At 44.9% G+C, this 24498-nt stretch overlaps 1 protein-coding gene, 1 long non-coding RNA gene and 1 pseudogene across 2 annotated transcripts; all 3 read left to right on the forward strand.

The window, feature by feature from the left end:
• The first annotated feature begins 274 nt into the window (after nucleotides 1-274).
• On the forward strand, nucleotides 275-1705 carry LOC142818002 (uncharacterized). The gene has a single exon (XM_075896149.1). It carries the CDS (start codon nucleotides 354-356, stop codon nucleotides 1530-1532), a length of 1179 nt encoding a protein of 392 aa, XP_075752264.1. The 5' UTR covers nucleotides 275-353; the 3' UTR covers nucleotides 1533-1705.
• Nucleotides 1706-5512: 3807 nt separating this feature from the next.
• Nucleotides 5513-6301, forward strand: LOC142818004 (uncharacterized). Its single transcript, XR_012895474.1, has 2 exons — nucleotides 5513-5654; nucleotides 6082-6301. It is a non-coding gene; the product is annotated as an uncharacterized LOC142818004 (long non-coding RNA).
• A 5425-nt stretch (nucleotides 6302-11726) lies between these two features.
• On the forward strand, nucleotides 11727-13092 carry LOC142818003 (uncharacterized; annotated as a pseudogene).
• Nucleotides 13093-24498: the final 11406 nt, after the last annotated feature.

Raw genomic sequence — 24498 nt, forward strand, 5'->3', positions numbered from 1 at the left:
TGTGTGACTCCTGGACGCGCACCATGTGAATGATTGCGGATAGCGACACACTATTACCATGCCAGCGAAAGCAGGTACGTGTTTTGTACCCGGTTGTAAAAGTGGGTACAAGTCGTGTCCGGCAAGGGTGTCGTCGTTTCGAGCTCCCAAGGATGCATTGAAACGGGAGCAGTGGGCCCGTAATATAAAACGGGGCGATAAGGAACTAACCAACGACTGCGTCGTTTGTGAACGTCACTTCGAGGCAACGTTTATACAGAGGACTTATCGTCATGTTATCAATAGTGAGGTGGTTGAAATTCCACGCGATCGGCCGCTGCTAACAGAGGACGCCGTTCCTACAATCTTCCCGGATGCGCCAAAATACCTCACAAAGAAAACGCCGACTAGAAGGAAGGAGAGAAACCTGTGTGAACAAGGTGAGCCCCCGACTAAAAAAAAGAAGGACTACTGTAAAGCAGCAGGCGCCGGAAGAAAGTGAACAAGTAATAGAAGCACAACATGCTGCAGAATCGGAGTTTACTGAAGCTGTACATACTGACACGATAGAAGTGGAGCCGCAGAGTGAAGTCAGTGCGGAATACGTGTGCCGGAACATCGAACTTCCTAACACAAGCTGGAACAAACTATCGTTTTCCACTGAAACAGGGACCGTCACTTTCGGCCTTTGCGAGTTAGAGGGTGCCGAGTTGGATCACCTACTGCTGCCGAAATTGGTGAAGTTCGAACAGGCCGTTGAGCAAGTAGGAACAGTCAGTTGTTCCGTTTTTCTTAGGGGCAAGCTGCACCTAAAACGCAATGTTTCCTCACCAGATGAGGCGCAGTTGGCGCTGAACAGCGCACATTCTCTGGTTTTATGTGCTGGCTGTGGTATGAAACCAAACACAGTAGGAAAATATGAGTATTTTGCCGGCTTGTACTTTTCGCCCAAGTGCAGCCTTACATGCGAAAGTAAGGGCCCTTGCATGCACTGCAAGTACCTACGAAAGCTCTTGCAAAATCAGCAATCACGACAGAAACACGGCGTTTCAGTTAAACGCCTTGTAAGGCACGCCAACACTCGCCGCCGTCTGGTAGCTGCTCAACAAAAGCTGCTGAACGTGCAGAGGGAACTCGACATGATGAAGTCTGCCAATGAGCAAATTAGAGATGAGGCACTGAATGAACGCATTAAAAAGTTGCCTCAGAAACAACAGATGGCAATTATGGCATGCTTCAGTGCAGCTAAAAGAAAATCGACATGTGGCATGCTGTATGAAAAGAATTGGATCCTAGAGTGCGCGCTGCTTCGCATGAGGAGTCCGAAGCTCTATGAACACCTTCGGAAGCAGAAAATTCTTGTCCTGCCAAGCCGAACTTGTCTACAGCGTTATGTGCGCAATTTCAAAAGTGGCTTCGGATTTAATGACACTGTGTTTAAGGCACTTAGTGCGAAGACTGAAAGCATGGATGTCTGCAGCCGACATGGTGGCATCATTTTCGATGAACTGAAGCTGTCTGAGCAGTTTAGTGTCAACCAAGCAGGTATGTAGTGCCTACGTTTCTCTACACCCTACGCGATTTAAATATGAAAATAATTATTTGATGTGAAAATCACACTCCCTATTTTCAGTAACAGCGCATATGCCAAATAAGTCTGTTGTCGTGTTAACTACAAGTTTTTGTCATTTTTTTATGGTTTTTTGAAGGATTTGTTGACCTGGGCAGCTTTACAGCAGACGAGCAAAGATCCACGCCAGCAGACCATGGGATGGGGATGCTTTTTCAACCCTTTCAGGGTGAGTAGTTCTGTGTAGTATCTTTCCTGTGCATTCCGTATGATGTGTGAGGCACCAGTTTAACCAAGTTGGAAACCGTAGTACAAAACATGTCTTCGCACTAACTAAAACATATGAAGACATTAAAACAAGTGCATCTGTGAAGTGCGTACTTTTGTGTACAACCACGTCAAACAGAGCAACTGTACGGCTTGTCATTTTTGTTTTCAAGTTTGTGAGCAAAAGAGTGCCATATTCTGGAAAATGAGAATTCCTTATTGTTATTTTTTGCAACATGAAGCTCGAATATTATCTGATTATCACCTTTTTAATGTATTCTGCCTCAACTTCTCAAAAAAGTATTGTTTTTTTTCTAGAAAATTGTGCAAAAATTTCAATTTTTGAATTTTTCACATGCGCCTCTAAGGGGTTCAATGTATCGTATTTATTCACGCTTGTTGGCTCTGCTTTTATTTGTTTGTTCTGCAGGGGACTGGACACAGATACTAGGTGTGTTTTCCTCAAAAGGAAATATCAAGGCAGACATGCCTTCCAAGCTGCTTCTTGAGGCGATTCTTTTGGCAGAAAAAGCCGGTCTCTTCGTGGACTTCGTGTCGTGTGACGGGGCTACTTGGAATTGCAGCATGTGGAAGTCATTTGGAATCGGTGGTATGATACTTTGTTGAACCTGTAATTTGGAGCACTGAAGTCAGCAGTATTGCAGGGCTAACTGTGTTGAAATAACATTTGCTGGTCCTTGTGCTTAGGAATTTCAACAATCTCATACATACGTACTTTTTTTTCAGCACACTCGGGTGACATCACGTGCAAGGTGTCACATCCTGTAGACTCTTCAAGAGAGCTGCACTTCTGTTCCGATTTTCCTCATCTAGTGAAGTGCATCCGCAACACGTTTGTCAGCACTGGGTTCACGACTCCGGATGGGCGTGCATGCATTGAAGATATAGAGGTAGCATGGGCCAAAGACAACAGCTCTTTAACACTTAAAGCGATGCCCCATGTAACAAAAGCACATATCTGACGAAACTCCTTTGAAAAGATGAAAGTAAATTTAGCTTTCACGCTTTTCAGTGAGGAAGTTCTGAAAGGTATGTTTCTGTACAGATCGGATGTACCAGAGTTCTCCAGCTCAGTGTCCGCGACTGAACAACTTGTGAGACGCCTCAGTCGGCTAATATCAATCATGACGTTGCTGAGCTTGACAAGATGTTGCTGAGCTTGAGGCTTTTCTTGTCTTCTTAGACGCATGGGAAGAAGCTTCCAAAAAATGTGGAGGTGGCTTCATGAGCAAAGGTACTGCTGAGGGTATGAGAGTTACAATACGCAGTACACTCTCACTTCTGCGGTATTTAACGTCGTCAGTGGCGTTTAAATACTTGCTGACATCAAGATTAAGTCAAGACAAGTTGGAAAACTTGTTCGGTATAATAAGACAGTATTCGGGTACAAATGACCACCCAAGCCCGGGGCAGTTTCTTATAACTGTAAATTGTCTCAGTTTCTACAATCTTGCACGACCACCAAAGTCTGGAAACTCCCCGGCACAGGTTGTGAACGCTCTACTGGACACGACGTCTTCAGCAGGTGCAAGTAACAGTGCCGTTTTCGGATTAAGAGAGATTATTGAGGACATGCTCGAGGCTGGAGATATAGATGGTGCTGGCGATGCCATTTAGTCTGCTTTTAGAAGCGAGCACAGCAGCTATGTGGTAGAGAAAAGTGACAGCCGTTTGGTTTACTACCTGTCTGGTTATGTAGCTAGAAAGTTCAGGACCAAAAATTCTTGTGGCACATGTGCATCAAAGCTAGCCATGAAAAAACAGGATGTAGCAGAAAGTGCAGACAATGAATTCACCAAACATTTTGATCGAGGGGGTTTGTTATATCCTGGGGATGACTTGGCCATCCTTGTGGCAACATTAGAAGAAGCATTTACTTTTTTTTTCTCTACCGAGAAGCTGCAGGCATTCAGTATTCATGATTTCATGTCATTTCTGAGTACCATTAAACTTCATCAAGTTGGCTGTGCCAATCATGGCAAAGAACTAACTGCAAAAATTGTGCAGTTTTTTGTGCTCACGCGCCTGCACTTTTATACAAAGTCGCTGAATAAAGACCGATCTGTCCAGCGGCAAAAACAGAAACACCTCAAGTTGCGAAGGTGCCAGTAAATTTTGTGGGTACTTTCACTTAGAATTCTCAGCTGTGCTGATTGATTTGTTTTAGTGCATTTTTTCGCACTGTGTTGGAACTGATGCATGAGCATGTCAAAAATAAAATGTTTCTGAAGAACCAGCTGGATGCACCGTGCAAACTTTTTACATTTCCAGAAACACTTGCTTAATATACTTAGTGGTAGTAGAATGACCAGAGTGTTGTAGCCTTGTGACACGACACGCACAAGTTGTAAATGTTCAGGGAATGTAACGCCCCTCTTCAAAACATTCAAGTTGCAGCTGCGCAGTTAGTATAGTTCCCGCGCGAACCGGAGCTTGTTTTTTTTATTGAGTGCGGGACGTAACTAGGGAGCAACAAGAATAAAATAATCTGAGGAGCAGGTCGTATCCGGGACGAACGTCTAACACAAATTTACATAACACGGGCGACTGCCAACTACCCATTCGCCGTATGTATCGCATATCTCGCGCAGACTGGCAACTCAATAAAATTGCTCATTTGCAGCATACATGGGAAGTTTAGCGTGCAACAAATGCATGCCGCATAACGAACAAATATGAAAAAAAACATATATATACATACTTGGCCTTCAGCCACGCTCTACCAACACCGCTGCACGCGCTCCCGACGCGCGCAGCGCCACCTAGACCTGCCGCCATGTTTCATTGCACGTATGTGCACCATCTGGCCCCTGCCCGTCACACTGCCCCTTCTAGCCACCATAGCTAGTGTGCGGAGCGCGCGCATTCCGTACGAGAGAGGGTGGCCCCGCACGCGATGACTGCGCGCAGTGGCCGCAAGTGGCGCTGCCGGACGAGTGGGTGCATGAGAGCCGCCAAGCTCCTGTCGTCCCATGCTTTGCTCAGCGTTTGACAGCTGTCAGTGTTCGACCTGTTGTAGTGTCAAGTTCGTCGTCGCAAAATGTGGGCAGCAACGTCCTGAGATGTTGAAGGCTAAGCGGCAATGCAAAGAAAGGACGTGTTTTGTGCCGCTGTGCCGGAGCGGATATCGTTCGAACGAGGAAAAGGTGTCTTTGTTCACCGCACCGACGAACCCAGCACGGCTTGCAGAATGGGAGAGCAAAATCAAGAGGGCAGACAGGAGACTGACGCCGAAGGCTGTCGTGTGTGAAAGACATTTTGAGAGTGGCTACATCGAACGATATTTTCAGACTACGGTGAACGGTGTCGTCAACGAAATCGCCCGAGACAAGCCACGCCTGAAGCCCGATGCTGTCCCTACGGTCTTCGAAGATTATCCGACACATCTTGTACCTAAAAAGGCGGTGAAACGAAAGGTGAGAAACATTTGCGACCAAGAACCGGCACCTAAACAACAGAAGCGAAATGTCGAGCTGGCGGACCCTGAGTAACCACAAGGGTGTGCTTGCAGACCACGGGATGGTTGTGCTGTTTCAACCCTACACCGGTAAGTTGTTTTAAAAAGAGACTACTGTCAAACACATGACATAAGTAACATGGTAATCTTGCACCATCATTGTTCTTGCCCATTTTTTAGGGAGTTGGACACAAATACTTGGCGTTTTTGTTTCGAAAGGCAATGTTCAAGCAGCTACGCTTGCAAAAATCATAGTAGAGTGCACCGTCCTGGCTGAACGAGCGGGCTTGTATGTTGACTCCGTGACCTGTGACGGGGCCAGCTGGAATCGCAGCATGTGGCGGATCTTTGGCATACATGGTGAGCAAATTATTAATTTCACTCACTTAGCATTGTCGGCCTGTGTGTAGGCATAATGGGCATCTGGAAAGCAATGTTTTAGCTACTTGAAATTTTCATGTAGTCATCTAAGAAGCTCTCTTCATCTATTGTGCAATTAGAAGCTGTAATTAGAAGCTCTTAAAATGTGTATAAATTATAGGTGGAAACAAATTCATAACAGAGAATTGCGTATATTCAGATTTCTTGCCAATATATTCAAAAGCTTAAAGTTAGAGGTCCTGCACTCCTGCTACCGTGATTAAGATTTCTAAAATGTGCTGCTCTATTAAACTCAATTAAAATTCTGTAAGTGAAGCCTACATTGTGTCTTTCTCACGCTGGCTTTCAAAAGTCTTGTTCTTGCATCATTTCATACTTGACTAATGCACAAAATATGTTTTTATAGGTTCTGCTATTCACCTGAGGAGCAGCACGAAAAAAAAAAGCTTTCAAGCCTGGTAATCCAGATAAAAAGTTCCTGGAAGTTCCTGGGCAGACAAAAGGCTGAATCCGAAGGCTGTCGTGTGAGAAAAGCATTCTGAGAGTGACTCCATCAAAATACTTTTCGGATTAGGGTGAACGGTGTCGGGAATGAAATCGCCGTTTAGGCAAAATTTCAAATATTATTTATCTAAAAAATTGAAAATACCCTTTCGAATTTCATTCACACAGTTTTTCTCCCATGTCAACGTCGGACTCCTTTTCCAACAACGTTTTGAGTATCATATGCGGTGAGTGTCAGACTATTCATTGGCATGTTATCATTCTTTGTTTTCACTCGAATCCTAATGTCATGCAGGCTAAGAGGTAAAGGTTTTAGGGTCTTCTGTGATAATTCTTGCTCTCAAGAACAAAGCACATTTTAAAAAATAACTCTGGTGGTTATACTGTCAATGGGTTTTAAGATAAATTTCTTTGCGTACTGCAACCACTTTGAGCATCTATCTATCTATCTATCTATCTATCTATCTATCGAATCGCCTACGTCCGGGTGCCCTCACGATCACCCCCTTAACTTAGGGTCTTCGAAACGCCAATGCTGGTTCCAGTGTTCACTATCCAATTTCTTGCATATATTTAGCGCCACTTCATAATGTTTCACCTAATATAAAATTACAACAGAGTCTCCTTGCGTAGCATTGATTCCCAAGTTACGTGGGATCTGCGTCTCTTTTTTTTTTTGCGGGCAAGTAGCAGATGGCGAAATGTATGCCACGAAATGATCTTCATTTTGGTATTGCAAAACGCCAGTACTGTGAAAGCAATAGAGTAGTTCTTATACAATAAAGCATTATGTAAAAAAACACTCCGAAAATGCAGCAAAATAATAGTTGGCCTCACGCGGCTCGGCCTCCTGCACGCTTCGCGGCGCTTGCGGAGCGCAATTGAACGCAAATGCACCCACTCGCACAGCAGCGCACCATGCGGGCGCTGCCGGCAGTCATCAGCTACGGGGCCATCTCCTAGCCCGCGCTCAGCACACTAGCCAGTATATTTCTAGACAGTGTAGTGCTAGAATGTACTAGAAGTTCTAGTACCAGTGATGCCAACCCTAGGGATTTATCCCTAGATCTAGGGGTTTTTTGTCTCTTTTAAAGATTTGGTGTCTTTTTTGTGAAATCTAGGGATTTTTTAGAGTGTTGAAATGAAACGCTATGCAGCTTAATGACTGGTGTTGCTGAGTAACCACGCGTTTTTAATAATAAGTAACTGCAAAGAATGTAATTTTTTGCTAATTTCTATTTTTCATTTCTAACTTTCCTTCGCTAATTCTATTTTTGTCGTTTAAAAGAGCATTGGTGTTGTGCAAGCCGAGAGAGGGCGACTTTGGTTCTGTAACGCAAGCATTGAGAAAGTAATTTCTTTTTCTATGACGCGAGGTTCTCGCAGTAACAACCTCTGCTGTGTGCTGTCGAAGGAACTTGTCCGAACTTGTCGTCACGAGTGACAACTTTTCTTCGCAAGTGAAGTGCAACTGTGGAAACTCTGAGGTGTGCTGTACACTCGAAGGAACTTTCCCGAACTTGTCTTCACGAGTGACTACTTGGCTTCGCGAGTGAAAGTGCAATTGTGACTTACAGTGCACGGAAAAACGCGCGAAATTCACCTCCGCCGCGCACCTTCACTGTGCAAAGTGAAGGCGCGCTCCATGTGAAATGGCAACTTCTGGACGAAGAGACTTTGAGCAAGGTGAGCCAAGTAGAAAGAAAGCGAAAGCATACGATCAAAAATATTTGACGAGATGGGAAGCTGAACCAAAGTACAAGGGATGGCTAGCAGCGAGTAAAAAAGGGCCCCTGTATTTCTACTGCAAGTCATGCAACGCTGATTGCAAAGGTGGAAAATCGGAAATCGACCGCCACCTCGCAAGCTCCAAGCACAGGAACAGTGCTGCAAGCTTGCAATCGACCCGCACGCTGACATCTATGCCTGCAGTAAGTGGGCAAACTCAGCTAAACAAATCTGTCAAAGAGGCGGAAATAAGGCTTGCAGCGTTCATCACAGAGCATAACCTGCCATTTAATGTCATGGCACATTTAGTTGACGTTGTCAAAGCAGCATGCGATGATTCCCAAATTGCAAAGAATGTGAGCTGTGGCCGGACGAAGTGCACTGCCATCGTAAAAAATGTTCTTGGAGATCAGAGTCGCCAAGACATCTGTGAACTCTTGCGCAGACAGAAGTTCTCTCTGCTTGTCGACGAATCTACTGACAAGGGAACAGTGAAGCATCTGTCCCTTGTCGCCCGAGTGATGAATGCCAACGGCGACGTAGTGGATGCGTTTCTTGACTTGGTACCAGTCAGCGACAGAACCGCCCAGTCTTTCTTCAGCAGTCTGAAGGCAGTCTTTACTAGCACAGAAATTCCATACGAAAGAAACTTGATCGGTTTCGCGGCGGACGGAGCAAACGTGATGATGGGTGCTCATCATTCCGTCGCATCGATGCTGCAAGCACAAATTCCAGGAATTTTCATTCTGAAATGCATTTACCATTCCTTCCATCTCTGTGCCTCCTATGCGTGCAAAACACTACCGAGAGGAGTGGAGGATCTGGCCCGCGATGTGTACAACTACTTTTTGGCTCCCAAGCAGACGTCTGCCTACCAGGAGGTCCAAAGGCACGCAGAGGTGAAGCCACATAAGCTACTGCACTCGAGCCAAACCAGGTGGCTGTCCCTCCAAGTTGTTGTTACCCGCCTACTTGAGCAGATGCCGGCCTTGATTTCATTTTTCAAAAAAGCAGCCACTGAGGACCGCGTGCTTGCCGCAGAAGCCTATCTCGAGAAGCTTAGCAACCCGTCGACTAAGCTTTACCTCGAGTTTCTTGAGTAAGTGCTGCCTTTTTTTACAAACCTAAACAAAGAAATGCAGTCCGAGGAAACCAGAATCCACTTGCTGCACGAAAAGGTTTCGGGCACGCTAAAATGCATACTCGAATGCTACATCAAGCGGGACTACTTGGAGGCCACGCCGTTGTCCGATGTGCAGTACAAAGACCCCGCCAAGTTCCTGCCACTAGAGGAAATATATCTCGGAGCAAAGCCAACTGCAGCGCTATCCGGTGGCACACACGGCCTAAACAATGACCAGATTCACAACTTTAGGCTGCGGTGCTTAGAGTTTTTCATCGAAGCCGCTCGTCAGATATACTTGCGGTTCCCCCTGAAAAGTCACCAGTTGAAGAACCTTCGAGTCCTGGACCCGAAAGTTGTCATGGGAAAGACGATTCCATCAATCGCGCCCCTTGCGGTCTCATTTCCCCTGATCGTGAGGGAAAATGAAGTGAATCAACTGGACAGGGAGTGGCGTCTCCTCCGCAACATGGACCTGAGTGAGCACGCTGGCTTGACTGCGAGCCAGTTTTGGCACGCCGTATCCCAGATGCGAAGAGGCGATGGATCACAAGAGTTTCCCCTGTTGTCAGCGTTTATGAAAAACATTTTGTGCCTACCACACTCCAGCGCTGCAGTCAAACGTGTGTTTTCGCAAGTAAATCTGCTGAAAACAAAGCAAAGAAACTGGTTGTCAACAGACGCGTTGTGCGGCTTGCTGCACGCAAAAAGAACCTTGACGGACAGCTCCTGCTACACCTTCCAGATCACTCCATCGCATTTGAAGCGGATGAAGAAAGAAATGTATGGTGATTAAGACTTCAAAGGGTTACGTGTCACGATGTCCAGCATTTTCGTCGTCCTGCAAGCCTCGGCCGGCTGCCTCAGTAATTTGCGCATACAGAGAAGAGACTGTTACAGGAGCATTTCAAGAGGCGTTGCTGTGAAACCAGAGTCGTCTGCTCGAAGAAGCGAATTCACATCGCTCCAGAGAAAATATTGAAAAAAAGAGCTGCAGTTGCTGCTAGTAAGCTATATCTTAACTCTAATGAGATTCAGAGCAAACGAGGCGAAGAGCAAGCTGCGTTTAGACTAATGAAAGTGAATACCAACGTGCGAAAAGAAAAAAATGCAATCTGGGGATTTTGTCTGCTATCTAGGGATTTTCGAGGGGTCATTCTAGGGATAAAGCGTTGCCTCAGGTTGGCATCACTGTCTAGTACACTCTAGCAGTGCATTCATGGTTACCTCGTGCTTTTCCGGAAGGCTGTCATCAGCATGAATAAAAGTAAGTACTTTGAACAGTTATGTAGTGATATAACTTGAGGCATGGCCTCTGGAATTTTCAGCTGCTACAAGTAAGACGAACAATCCCTTCGCGTCTGTAGTTTTTTTTTTGTTATTGCGGGAGTACGCAGTTACTGTGGTGATTGAAGTCTAATTGTTCGGGACCTGCACGATTTTTAAAAAAAACAAAATTGTAGGGAAACTTGCACTCCTGCGCGAAGACATGCATCGCGAAGCTGTTGCAGGCGAGCATTGACAGACTTGTTTTCAATAGCACGCCGTGCCATTCGGATCGCGGCCACTTCCTAGGCCATGCGAACTATCCCCCCTGTTCTGTGCGGATAGACAGCTCCGCTGTTAATAACGGCCCCTTTTTCATCAGAAGTTCATTTGAAGCCGAATTTTTCGCACTGCTTTAATGAAAGAAGTGGTGTGGCGCTAAATCAATTGCGTGCAGAGCGTAACACAGAACACAGCCGCCGTACTCGTTCGCGTACCAACGAGGCTCGACTCGGCCGCGAAAGCGGGCGTCTCGATGGGATGCCGTGCCCGCTTTTGCGTCTCCTACGCAATGAGGCGTCGTGAAATCACCTCCTTCATTAGCTGCGTGCCTTTGCCTGCCTCGGTCGACGCAGCGGCGGCAGCTTGCTGCGAAAACGGCGTCATATTGTACGGCGCCCGTCCTCGCGTTGGGGCCTATTGATGCGCCTGAGACCATGCGCGCTCGGCGAGTGTCGCGCGGGCAGAGCACGTTCTAGTGCTTGATTTTACGGTCGAGGCGACGGCGGCAGCGTTCGTGTCGGGCCTTGCCGGCGCGAGCGGGGCGGAGCACAGCATGCAATTGTTTTAGCTCGAAACTACTTTACCAAAAAATTTTAAAAAGCAGCCACCGTTAGGAACATTGTGTTGATTATTATATAAATAATAGCCAAAATGTCGCTACATTTAAAGGAAATGGCAAAAAGCAGGTTTCAGTCCCGAGTAAAAGGAAATATCAAGGTGCCAGCTCCTATTTGATAACACAAATAGGGACAATAATAGGGGACACTGCCCCTACTTGAGTCCCTGTTTTGTGGTGAGCAAACTGAGAGTTGTTGCCGGTTTTGTTTGAAGACAGTTTTTGACGTCTGGCTTTTGCTTTTGTCTAGAGCGGTGCACAAAGCTGAACACTGATGTGTTCACGAAAAAAGATGCCAATGGAGATCTGATATTACTCTGGTGTCAGCCAACTTCTAAGGACAGCGATGCCTTTTGCACGCTTTGCTGCACTACTGTGCATTGTGGGCAACATGGCACTGCAGCGATATACCGTCACGCAAGCTCTCAGAAGCACATCGCACAAGCGAAGAGAAACCGCAATGCAGAAGGTGCCCTTACCAAAAGTGCAATGATTCAAAGCCCACTGGACCTACACAGTGCAACAGCGGTGTCCCTTCAAGAAAAGGTCACAAAGGCAGAAACTCTTTTTGCCCTTTCTGTGGTCTCGAGCAACCTTCCGTACACATTTGGAGATGTAGCAACGGAGACGTACCCCCACATGTTTCCAGATTCCGAGACGGCAAAAGGCTTCCAGTGTGGACGCAAGAAACTTTCAATATCATTTCTGATGGGCTTGGGCCGTATTTCAAAGCAAAAGTTATTAAAGAGCTCGACATTCCCGACACATTTTACAGCATCATGATTGATGAGAGCCCAATCCCCAAAGCCAAGGTGCAACAACTGGATGTGCTTGTGCTATATTATAGCACTAACACCGAGAATGTTGTAGTAAAGCATCTCCAGTGATTTCATTTGGGTCACGCGACCGCTGATGAGCTCTTTTCGTGCATTGAGGATGCCCTCAGTGATGTTCGTAAGAACAATTTGATATGTTTTTACAGTGATGGCCCGAATGTCATGAAGAGCCTAAAGCGAAATTTAAAGACGGAAGTGAGCCCCAACATGGTCGACATTGGTGAATGTGGGCTCCAAAAAGTCCATAATGCCTTTGCAGCTGGGCTAGATAGCTTCGGTGCGGAAGTGGACTCGCTTGTCACTGACGTCCACTACTATTTCAAGTTTGCCACGAGGCATGCAGACATGAAAGATTTGCAAAGGGATCTTGGAGTGCCCCAACTAGAATTTTTGCGGCACGTGAGCAGCAGATGGCTGACGTTGCTTCCTAGCGTTGAACGAGTGCTCAAGTCGTATGATGCCCTCACGGCGTTCTTCTCCAAGGCTGGACAGCCGAGGTATTCATTGTCCATGAGGCATGGTCGGCTGTCTTCCGCGTTTTCAGACAAAGCACTGCAGGCAAAGCTGCTTTTTCTTCGTAATGCAGCTCAGATACTTGACAGATTCCAGACACTGTTCCAAGCAAGGACCCCCTCGTGCATGCTGTCTATGACGAGATGGTGGCTCTTGTAAAGCAGGTCCTTGGAAGGTTCGTACGCCAAGAGTCATTTGCAACGGCTAGTGGAGCGCAACTGAAAGAACTTGATGTACACTCCGCTGCAAACTGGAAGGCAAAACGAGAAATTGGCCTTGACACGGAGCTGTCAATGGTGCAACGGAATCCTACAGAGAAGAGGCATTTTACATCGGTGCAAGAGCCTTCTACATCGCCTGTGCCAAGCACTTGATCTCGAGGCTTCCACTCGACAACAAGCTGTTGTTTTATTTAAGGTTTTTAAACCCAGCCATAGAAGGGAGTTCGACGACTCCTTCGCTGCGCTATGTGGCTAACTCTCTGCCCCAAGTCATCCCACCCTGCGATGTGTCATCACTCACCGATGAGTGGAACTCCCTGATCTGTGAAACCAGTGACTGGGTATCGTCACCTAATGTAGTCACTCATTGGGTGAGTGTGTTTTCACTACAGACGCCTGCTGGGCAGGCTAAGTACCCGAAGGTCACCAAGCTTGTGAAAGCAGTCTTGTCGCTACCTCACGGTAACGCAGACTGTGAACGAGGGTTTAGTAAAAACAAACAGACAGTGCACCATCGAAGCACATTGTCTATAGCAAGCATTTCTAGCCTTCGGCAAACCAAGGCCTTTATGAAAAGGTACAGTGGAGATGCTACAAAGGTGCCTCTCACCAGGGACATCCAAAGAAGTGTTGAAAAGTCCCACAAGGTGTACCGGGAGCGAATTGAACGAGAAAACGCTGCGACGTCCCAGAAGCGAAAGCATGAGGAGGAGGAGCTAAGTGAACACTGCGAGGGAAAGAAGCTGATCAACGAGAAGTCGAGCCTCCAAAACCGACTGTCGTCTCTCAAAGCTCTGCTTGCAAGTTCACAAGAGCTTATAAGCGAAGGTCTGGCTGCCAAAGACATGGACAAAGTGGAGAGTGGCAATGTTTTGCTGGGGGTTGTGAACTCTAAACTGCCCTCTGTGCTTGAGCAAATCAAAGCAGTTGACTTGGCTCTTCAGTCTATGAAGGCAACCTGAATCCTTGTGAAAATGGTGTTTGTGTGCACATCTCATTACGTGGCTGTGTTGTGTTTTTGTGTTTAGCGGCAAGGTGCTGCAAGCCAATTGCCACCTGTGGTTCTTTTGGCACTGATGTTTACTCTTGTACATTGTCGTCGTGATCTATGTAAGTAGTGTTGCAGGAAAGTGCAATGGTTTGGTTCAGTACACATAAAGCTTTTCCCCCATGATGTTGTGCTTTCCATCTGTTTTCGACTGAAATTATTAGCTTGTCTAAGGCAACTACTGTTTCTAGTGTCTGCCCTTCTATTTTTATTTCCGGAAGTTCAGCGAAAAACTTTTTGGTTTATTGCACTCCTAAACAATTCTGGCCACTTCTATTTTTCTAGCAGTTTTTGGATTAGTTGCTAATAAAAGTGCGCTCAGCCGCATTATTTAAGGCCATCACTGCGCTCCAAAACTGCTCCGAAATAGCCCCTAAATTGCTCCAAACCTGCTCCAAAATGGGATTTTGCTGCTCCAAAGCTGCTCCAAAATAAGACTTTTGCTGCTCCCGTGCCTGCTCCAAAAAGCTAGACCCTGCTTCCACCCCTGTGCATATATTATTTCTATTTTCTTTTCCCCATTCTTTTTAGGACATTCAAACAGGACTGCAGCTTCACTATCTACATTGCTGCGGAGAAGGAAGGAAAATTCCTGGAAGTGAGGTCACTCGACTTGACACACAATCATCCCGTTGACCAGGAACTTTTTTGGCATTTACCTCAACAGAGAAGATTGGCACCAGAGCTTCAAAACAAGGCTCATAGCTGTTGAAAATGAAGGCCAACAAGATGATGGTGAGAGAACAAATGGAGAAGGATAGTGGTAGTGCTATTCTTCTGAAGGTCTTGTCGAATATTGCAGCCAAACATAAACTGTTGCAACCAAAGAATGATTTGCCCGAAGTTGTACGCATGCTTCAAGAGAAGCACAACGCAGCAGTTCGTTTGCTACAGATGAAAACCGTGAGCTCCAGGCTGTCTACTTTTAAGATGATGTGATGAAGAAATCATTTCAGTGTTGGCCTGAAGTCATCTTCATCGATGCTACATACAAGTTGTTAGAAACAAGAATGTCTTGCTTTCTTGCCATCATTGACAATGGTAATGGAGAGAGTGAGATTGTCACTGCTGGGTTGTTTTCGACTGAAGATGTCGACACGCTTCGCTGGTTTTTCGAAGAGTTTAAAGATTTGAATCCCAGTTGGAACTCTGTGAGGGTGACCATGGCGGACAAAGATGTGAAGGAACGACCTGTAATAAGAGAACTATTTCCATCCTCGGCACTCCATATATGTGCTTTTCATGTCCTGCAAGCATTCCGCAGAGAAGTAAGCGTGCAGAAATTGGGAATTACAAAAGCTGAACAAGACACTGCTCTGGACCCATTGCAGCAAATGGTCTATGCAAAAAATGAAGACCAATATGATGAGCTTTTTGCCTTGCTGCAGCAAACAGCAGCAAAGGGAGCAGTGGAATATTTCACTACAAACTGGCATGCCATTCATACAGAATGGACAATGGGATCAAAGTGGTCGTGCGGAAACTTCTTCAACTCCACGAAAACCGAGCAGAGTGCTTAAACTCTAAGCTAAAGCATATTGTAGAGCGGTTTAGTTCTCTCGAATTGTTTGTTGAGCGATTCTTTGCCTTGATCAACACTCAGCGAAATGAGAAAGCTCACAAAGCAGCTGTTATGCTGCAAAAGAAGATGGTAATACCAAATGGCGATGAAGCAGCCAAATTGTACACCACCCTGCTGACTCCCTATGCATTTCGTCATTTAAATGAAGAGCTACAAGCTTCCATGACTGCGACAAAAAAAATCAATTCTGCTATTACTGATGGCAAGATTTGTACAACTGAAGATTGTTCGTGTGCCTTCAGGAAATCAATGCTGTTGCCCTGACGACACATTTTCGTTGTACAAACGGCATCCAACATGCCCAAGTACGATAAAGGACTATGAGCTGAGCGCTGGTTTTTAGATATTGATGTAGCCAATACCCAGCTAAGAAAGAGTGATATGTGCAGTGACGTAGAGCATGTGCAAGTAAGCACTCACAGCAATGAAAAAAATTGTCAGCACATCAAAAGTTCAAAAAAGCAGCTGGCGTTGCATCGAAGCTTGCAAGTAAGGCATCGAAATGCTCCACAGAAATGTTCAAGGAGAGGCTGTCTCTTCTAGAGACAATTCTCGACCATTGGAAAAATGGCTCTAAAGTTCATGTTGCTGCACATGAGCCTGCACAAGTGCAAACTTGGAAGGTTTTCCGGGGTCTGTTGTGGATGTACAGAGCAATGCTGATCAGAATTTACTGTGCAGAGCCTCGGAAGAGGCGAAACATCACCAGGAGCTCTCGGAAGCGAGCATTCAAGCAGCCAACACTGCAATAGACAAGATGAAGCCAGCACAGATGAGAATTCTTTGTCGCAGCCTTCTGACCTTCAAACTATCGAAGTGCCAGTTGCTATGAAAAAAGAGGTCGTCCTAAAGGTCATGTGCTAACAGTTATTGGCCTTCCAAAAAAAGGAAAGAGAACAGCAAGTCTGGGACCATTCTCTGAGCTTACAATGAGAGAAAAAAAGCTAGCCATGCTCAGTTGGCTGGTGGGGAAGCGGCAAGCATCAGATGCTATCAAAGGCAAACTACTTGACGAAGAATCTGTGGAAGCAAGGCCTGAAGACATACACGACGGCATTCGAGATGAAATGGTTGACATTAACCTAGTACGGCGTTTTCTCACAGATGATGCTTGGAAAGCTGTGCTAATGGTCGTTAGCGTAAAAAAGGACGAGGAGTGGAAGTGCACAAAATGCAAAACAAAACTAGATGACCATGATGCAGTATCGTGTGACTGGTGCTTATTATGGTACCACCTTCCATGTGTTGGTGTAAAACAGAAACCCAAGAGAAAACTGTGGAAACGTGGCTCGTGTACAACCACTGCTACAGCGCAGTTGCACGTGGTTTTTGTGAAAAAAGCCGCACCTTCATATACAGGGTGTCCCACATAACTTGAGCCAAGAATTTGAAAGTGAAAGGCACTTAGGAGGCGAATTGAACCTAACGCATACTACTCTGACTAGCCTGTAGGTACTGAGGCTATTTTTTCATTTCTCCCCATACAAATGACTTAATAATTCTTAATTACATAGTCTTTAATTATATGCTGGAAACCCAAAATATGAACACTGAGATGTAGAGCACTTTCAGAAACCACCGACTAAATTGTTTCATGTACGTTACGTTTCGCGCTGTTATTGTTTCCACGTCGTAAAGAAAGCCCGTGAAATGTAAAAAGGAGCCGTGTGATGGACTGCGAGCGCACTGCTATAGTGCTGCTATAGGCTTTCTTTACAACATGGAAAAAATAACAGCGCTAGACGTTTCGTACAGGAAACAATTTAGTCAGTGGTTTCTGAAAGTTCTCTACATGTCACTGTTCATATTTTCGGTTTCCAGCGCATAAATAATAAAATAAATAATTAAGAATTATTAGTTGATTTGTATGGGGAGAAAAAAAACTAGCCAGAGTCTCTACAGGCTAGTGCGAGTAGTACGTGCTTGGTTCAATTCACTACTGAAGTCTCTCTCATTTTCAAATTCTTGGCTCAAGTTATGTGGGACACCCTGTATAGCTTAATAGAATTTTGGGATTGTGCAATAAAATATTTTTCTACACTTTTCTACTTTCTAATCTCACCTACAGTATTGGCTGGCCGTTACAGGCAAAGTTGGAATCACATATGAGTTGGCTTACGTGCTCCTGTAGAAATTAAATTAACAGTGCTCTAAACTTTAAAGAAAAAGGTAGTAGTGCTTGCTAACATTGGGGTAGTAATGGTTTGCCACATATGTTGCAACCCAGGTAGTAAGTGCAGTTAGCAATGTTATGGGTGGTAACTCTTACTACCTTTGCTTTTATTAACGGTATTTAGTAACTGTTCCTACCCTAGCTATTACTAATTACTACCATAGGTAGCATCTTCTAGAAGTTTTAAGAAAAAGAAAAGTAGTAACCGATACTACTCTGTCCATTTTGCCACATCATTTCACCATTGATAACACTGGTCAATTTATGTCTCATTACTATGCAATTTCCGGTAATTTTGCGTTGTGTCACCATCAACACGAAGATTGCATGGTCGTAAGAAGTACACTAATGCTACAGTACTAAGTAAATGACTCGCGCAGTCTATATAGCCCCTACTTTAGGATGCATGTCTGGTACAGGTCGGCACTTGTGTTTCAGGATGAATTATAAAAAATGCCAACCTTGATCACTATACCATACTAGCTGTTTAAGTGTGTTTGGGTCAGCCGTGCTTATAAAAATTATGTCGTTTCTATTTCATAGAAAAGTGCCACAAGAAAGATATATCTACAGCAGCCTAAACTAGGTACCGACTCATTAACACAGTCTCAGTGCAATTTATTGGTTCACTGTGTCAATATATCCGCTGTTAGAAAGTAATAGTTTCTGAGATCTTATGTGCCAAAATCATATTAATATGAGACACGCCGTAATGAGGGACTCTGCATTAATTTCGACCATCTGGTTCATTTCTATCTGCCTGTCATATTAGTTTATTATAATTGTGTATTACAATGCGTGCAGCACTTGCTTATGGTTCCTTAACTTGACCCTCTTCATTGTGATAATAGCTGAATGATGCTTAGATATCTCTGTAGCGCAACTTCTTTTTATCCAGGAATATCTAATGCATCATGCAATTGACCTTTTATTTTTTTATGTTACCAGCCCACTGCACGTGTAATTACTGCTTTGCGCAAGCGCTGCGAGAATTCCCGGGAGCAGCCCAGATTATTTCGAGATCAACTGTTGGGCTTGAGTGTGCAAATGCAACAGTTAAATTTCACTGCTCGAATAAATGCGGCCACCAGCGATAACGCCGAGATAGCGGGTTCATATCCCGGCTGCGGCAGCTGCATTTCCGATGGAGGCGGAAATGTTGTAGGCCTGTGCGCTCAGATTTGGGTGCACGGTAAAGAACCCCAGGTGGTCGAAATTTCCGGAGCCCTCCACTACGGTGTCTCGTAAATATGGTGGTTTTGGGATGTTAAACCCCACGTATCAATCCATTTAAAGATGAAGTGAGACGATTCGTCTTATATATAATACAATATGTATTACTTATTTTAATTTGCATAGTTCATGGCCGGATTGCAAAAATTTAGAAGCAACATCAGTTACTACCTATTTCATTCCAATTACTGGGTACTAATGCAGGTAGTAAACAAGTAGTAAAAAGTTAGTAGCGGTTGCAGCTAGTAACTTTTTACTAGCATACATAGTAAACAGGTTGCAAAAGGTTAGTAATGCTTCAAGAAAAGTAGTAAACTTTGCAGTTACTACTTATTTGCTTGCAGACACTACTTTTTTACTCACTTTTTTAAGAGTGTATAGGGAGTTCATGTTCGGCTGACGTTAGAACGCTGACAAATTTTACTCTACCGGGAGAACTGCCAGGAGATTTGTCCCGGCAGTTACTTACCTGACATATGAGAGCCAATGGGAAGTGACTGCCGGGTGAAATTTCTTTGAATAATTCTCCCAGGAACCGGAATAATTGTTCAAAAAAATTTCTCCCGGAAGTCGCCTCCCATTGGCTCTCATATGTCAGGTGACTAACTGCTGGGAGAAATTTCTTTCAATAATTCTCCCGGTTGCCGGGAGAATAATACGAAAAAATTTCTCCCGGCAGTTAGTCCCGTGACATGTGAGAGCCAATGGGAGGCGACTGCCGGGAGAAATTTTTTTGAACAAATATCCCAGTTGCCGGGAGAATAGACACACCCAAAGAAATATGGTAACCGTGTCTTATACACGAACATTTGCTGGAAATACTCAGCGTTACGGAAAAGACTGCATTGCCAGCGGAGCATTTAGTGCATAGTCACAATTGTGTACAAAGTGTGATAGTGGAAGAAAAGAGGGCCACACGCCAACTGCTGTCTAACCGCGTACGTCACTGCTATTTTTCAGATTTTATCGGCTTGCCTTGTGCGACTTTTTACAAAGCAAAGTCGCATCATGCAACCAAAGAAACAGCCGACAGACTACTAGAGAAGATTGCTTCCGGGAATGTGTCTGATATCGGCGAAAGCGATGATGAAGACGACATTCCAAAGGAAGATGTTCCGCGGGAAAATTGCGACACGCCGAGTTCCACTAAAGGCGAAGACGGGGGCGACAGGTCTCCATTGAAAGAAATACGTGTTGAAGACAACGTACCGAAAAACTTTCAGTGGAAAAAGAACGTTTACGCACCCCCATCGGACATCGACTTCAGCGGTCACGAGTGCCCACCAGAGGCGGATGAAACTTGTACGCCATACACGTACTTTTCGAGGTACATGCCCAAGTCCATTTTCAGAGTAATAGCAGAAAACACGAATCAATATAGTGTGAAAACAACTCGGCATAATGTGAATACCACAGCCACTGAAATGAGAAAGCTGTTCAGTATGCATATCCTGATGGGCGTCGTTCACTTACCTCGGGTAAGGCTGTATTGGAACCCAATGATGAAGGTTCCTCTCATCAGCGAAACTATGACGGAGAAGCGCTTTTTCAAGCTTCGAAATAATCTTCACATTGTTCCAGAAGATTCTGGATTTGACAGTGAAGATCGCCTGTGGAAAGTGCGTCCATTTCTGGAGCTCATACGAAAGCGATGCTTGGAGCTGGCTCTTGAACAGGAATGCTCAGTCGACGAGCAAATGATCTCTTTTAAAGGCCAGCTTTCCATAAAGCAGTATGTGAAAGGCAAGCCATCTCTCTGGGGCATAAAAGTATTTGCTCTGTGTGGTAGCAGTGGTTTACTCTACAACTTTGCAATATACCAGGGGGAAAACACGATTCCCGCCGACCTGAAGAAAGAATACAGTCTTTGTTCTGGTGTAGTCTTGCATCTATCTAAAAGAATTTCTTATGGATGCAATTACCAACTTTACTTTGATAACTACTTTAAATCAGTGCCTCTCCTTCGCCAGCTACGAGAGCACAGAATTTTGGCAGCTGGAACTGTGTGAAAAAACAGGCTGGGAAAGTGCCCTCTTGAAATCCAAAAAGGTGATCAACAGAAAGCCGCGGGGATACTCTGCTGAATACGTCACAAGTGATGATGTTGTAGTAGTGATCTGGAAAGACAACAATGATGTGTCAGTCGCGTCCAACTTTGTTGGTATTGGTAATGAAGAGGATGTCAGGAGGTGGGACAAAACTAAGCGTGAATACATATTAGTGAAGCAGCCGGAGGCCATCCCCAAGTACAATCGAAGTATGGGAGGCGTGGACAAGATGGACTTTCTTTTGAGCTTGTACCGCACCAAGATCAGGTCAAAGAAATGGACGCAGAGGGCGATATTCCATTTTGTAGACCTAGTTGTCTGTAATGCTTGGATGGAGTATTTGCGTGAGAATGCCAGGGTTCGTAGCAGTCCTTGAAGCCCTTGAAAGCCCTGGAATTTGATAATAGCATTTTCAAGGCCTTGAAAACCCTTGAATTTTTTCAGATCCTTAAATTTCCTTGAATCTCGTCAATAGGCTTCGGTTCAGCCAGTTTTAGCGGATTCCGCTTGAACGCCTGGCAACTATGTACTGGAGCCAGCAAGGCATTTAATACAGTCCACTCCTGTAGCTACTGCGCAGTAGAGGTGTGCGCCAAGAAGATTTCGATCGGCGGCGGCGTGGGGGTTGTCCGGAGTCGGCGGCGGCAGCGGCGCACGCCGCTTATTGCATCGGCGGCGGGGTGCGGTCAATTTTCGTCGGCAGCGGCGGCGCGGAAACCGAAACTAAAAATTCAAAAAGCTGTTCTGGCACAGGTTACTGAATTAGTTGGAATTCAGAGACATTCATTCAAATAGCATAAAGGACACTACACAGATGTGTCAAAATCACGATGAATGCAAAGCGTTTTGTAAAATAGTTTTGATTTCGCTTTCATAAAAAAATAACGCGCATTTCAATCTATGTCCATGTTCTACCACAAATGTGCAGCACTTCGCTTGTTTGTTTTTAATTTAGGATGCCGCAGTTTGTTGCTGTTGTTCGCTAAGTCATACTTCATGAAGCCTTCTTTCATTGAACCATGAGCAAGCACCGACACACGTCACTCGGTGAGGTATACGTTCGCTAGTTCCGAATCAGATCTTACTTTTACAATATATGCTGCACGAAAAAAGAAGCGCCTTTGCTACGAACTTTCTTATTGCGATTGCATGAAATAGCTTTTTTCAGTATCTGTCGTTCCTTGAAGGTAACTTTCCTTCAAACGAATAAAAATACCAAAATACCTACTTTTCATAATGTGAGAACGTTTTATGCAGCGGAAGAAAACAAATCTGCGCATATTTAGTGAACTAGTCATCAGCACAGTGTTCAATAAATGAAGTGTAGACATGGGCGAGGCGGGTGGTGCAAAAGAGACACTTGACCTCCTCAAGCCACGCCAGCACTTGCTACTCGCTCTAGCGACACCAACACGCCCCCCCCCCCTCTCTCTCAGCCGTGATGCAAGTTGAAAGAAGGGTTAGTATCCGCCCTCAAGACAACAGCCAAAATCCTGTTGACGGTCATTTGTACAGATGAGAGCAAATGCAATATTTGCTCAGATGCACAGTTATTTCTCAAAAGATATTTTTCATGATGCACAACGTAATTCAACTTCGGTGCAACTTTCTGTGTCAGTCATACCAGATTTTTTTTACGTGTAAGTGAGAAAACAAGCACAGCATGTTGTGGATAATGTAGAATATTTATTTCGGAACCAAAGAAACCTTGAAAACAGGCATCAAACGAGCAAACCAACCAACTGGGCCAAAAACAATGTTTGTATAAAAATTTTGCTCATAGGCAAGATTTGCAGTGACTGTAAATATCATGAATAAACAAAAGTTTATCTACAGTTAGCGGGTGCAAATTGGCTCTTCGAGATCGAAGCACAAGACCAGCCACAGAAAAGACTCTTTCACTTGGGGTGCTCATGGCCGGGATGCACAGCATTTCTTAGCCAGGCATGAGAGCCACGGCAGCTCGTTCTGGGTGTCTTTCCAAAACTTCAGCACGTGGTTTACTTGGGCGCAAGGCTTACTTAACAGTGCGTGACATTCTGAGTTGATCTCATTTGTACAATGCTGTGGTGTATTGGAATGACGCCGGGCTAAGGACGTCAAAGCGTCACTGTTATGGTGCATCACTGTTATGGTGCATGCCTTATGACATCGCATCCTTTGATATGGCGACGCACCTGCTTCACTAGAAATTCAAGTTTTGATGTGTTCTTTTGTCCTAGGTACTCTTCAACGGCATGTAGGTTTTGGAATCTGGGATCAAGAAGTGATGCCGTGACCATAGCATCGGTAAGGGGAAACCTGTGTTCAAACCTCTGCAACATCTCTCTCTTCATTTCTTGCACGTCGCTACTTCCTGATGTGTCTTTCAATGAAGTGAGAAACTTGCTTCTAATGACTATGAGCAAATTAAATGTGCTGGATTTTTGCTGCAAAAACAGCTCCACTGTGCACTTAAATTGGCTCAGAAATTTTACAACTTCTTCAATAACACACCAGTCTTCAATGCCCGGGAATGGGTGCCCTAGCCTAGCCAGCAACCTTCTAAGCTCAGCCTTATTGGCTTGGAGGCTCTCGAACGTCGCCAATATGCTATGCCACCTGGTAGGCGTGTCAAGCTTCATGGTGACTGCTCCTTCCCATGCCACTGGAGCGGCATTGTACGAGTGTTCGCTGTTTTGATAGCCTTCGTCAAGTACTGGATCGTTTTCGTCGTGTTCGAGCGTTTCCGCAGTGCTTACCAACGATTGTACCATGGCATTCAGTTCAGAGTCCGCAATCTCTTGAAGCTCCGAAGCTCGATAATGCACAGTCTTCACAATTTCACGACAGTTGATCTACAAGCTGTGAAGTTCTGGGACGCTTCCGAATCCGTCCTTGATGACCAAATTATGCAAGGCATGCCCTATACATAAGTGGTGTTCTGTGCGAGCGAGAGCCGCTGCGTGCCTCATGTTGGAACCAGCGTCAGTAACTGCGTACACTTCTTTTTCTTCCATACCAAACTCTTCTATGCACCTTTGAAATTCATTCATTATTGCAGTGCCTGTGTGCCTTTCATTCATATGCCTGGTGCTCAGAGTCAAAGATACAAGCTCGAAGTTCTCTGAAATAAAAACAGCAACCACAAGTATTAAAAACCTGGTGAAAATAACCTAAATGAGGATTATCACAAGAAATATTCTGTTGTCATTTAATCATTCATGGTTCACACCTCTCTCCACAACCAAGTTAGGCACATTTTCGTGTTTAGTACGTCCAGTATAAATTCTAAATCTCGTGCTTGTTTCAAGGTATGGTATGGGCGGAACACAAACACTCAGGCACCAGCTTTCTACTCGTGACGTTACAGCACTAAGAAATCTTCAATCGTATATTGAGCAAATTTTTCGCTTTGTTATAGCGCTGAGGTGTACAGCCACATGCGAGTAAATGTTTACATATCCACTCATGCCGCCACGGGCCAGTTTCGTAATAATTAAAATGGAATTGGGTCGTACAAGCCAAAGTAAATGAAATATGAAGGAAAGGTCTTTGTCATGATGCATTGAAATAGACTGTAGAAGAGTAAGTTAAAGAACTAGGAGCTTACTGGAATAGTAAAGAATTCGTAACCACAAGAGATAAACGGAGACAAAATGGCCATGATC

This window comes from Rhipicephalus microplus, chromosome 5, assembly GCF_043290135.1.
Source record: "Rhipicephalus microplus isolate Deutch F79 chromosome 5, USDA_Rmic, whole genome shotgun sequence".
NCBI classification, from domain to species: domain Eukaryota; kingdom Metazoa; phylum Arthropoda; class Arachnida; order Ixodida; family Ixodidae; genus Rhipicephalus; species Rhipicephalus microplus.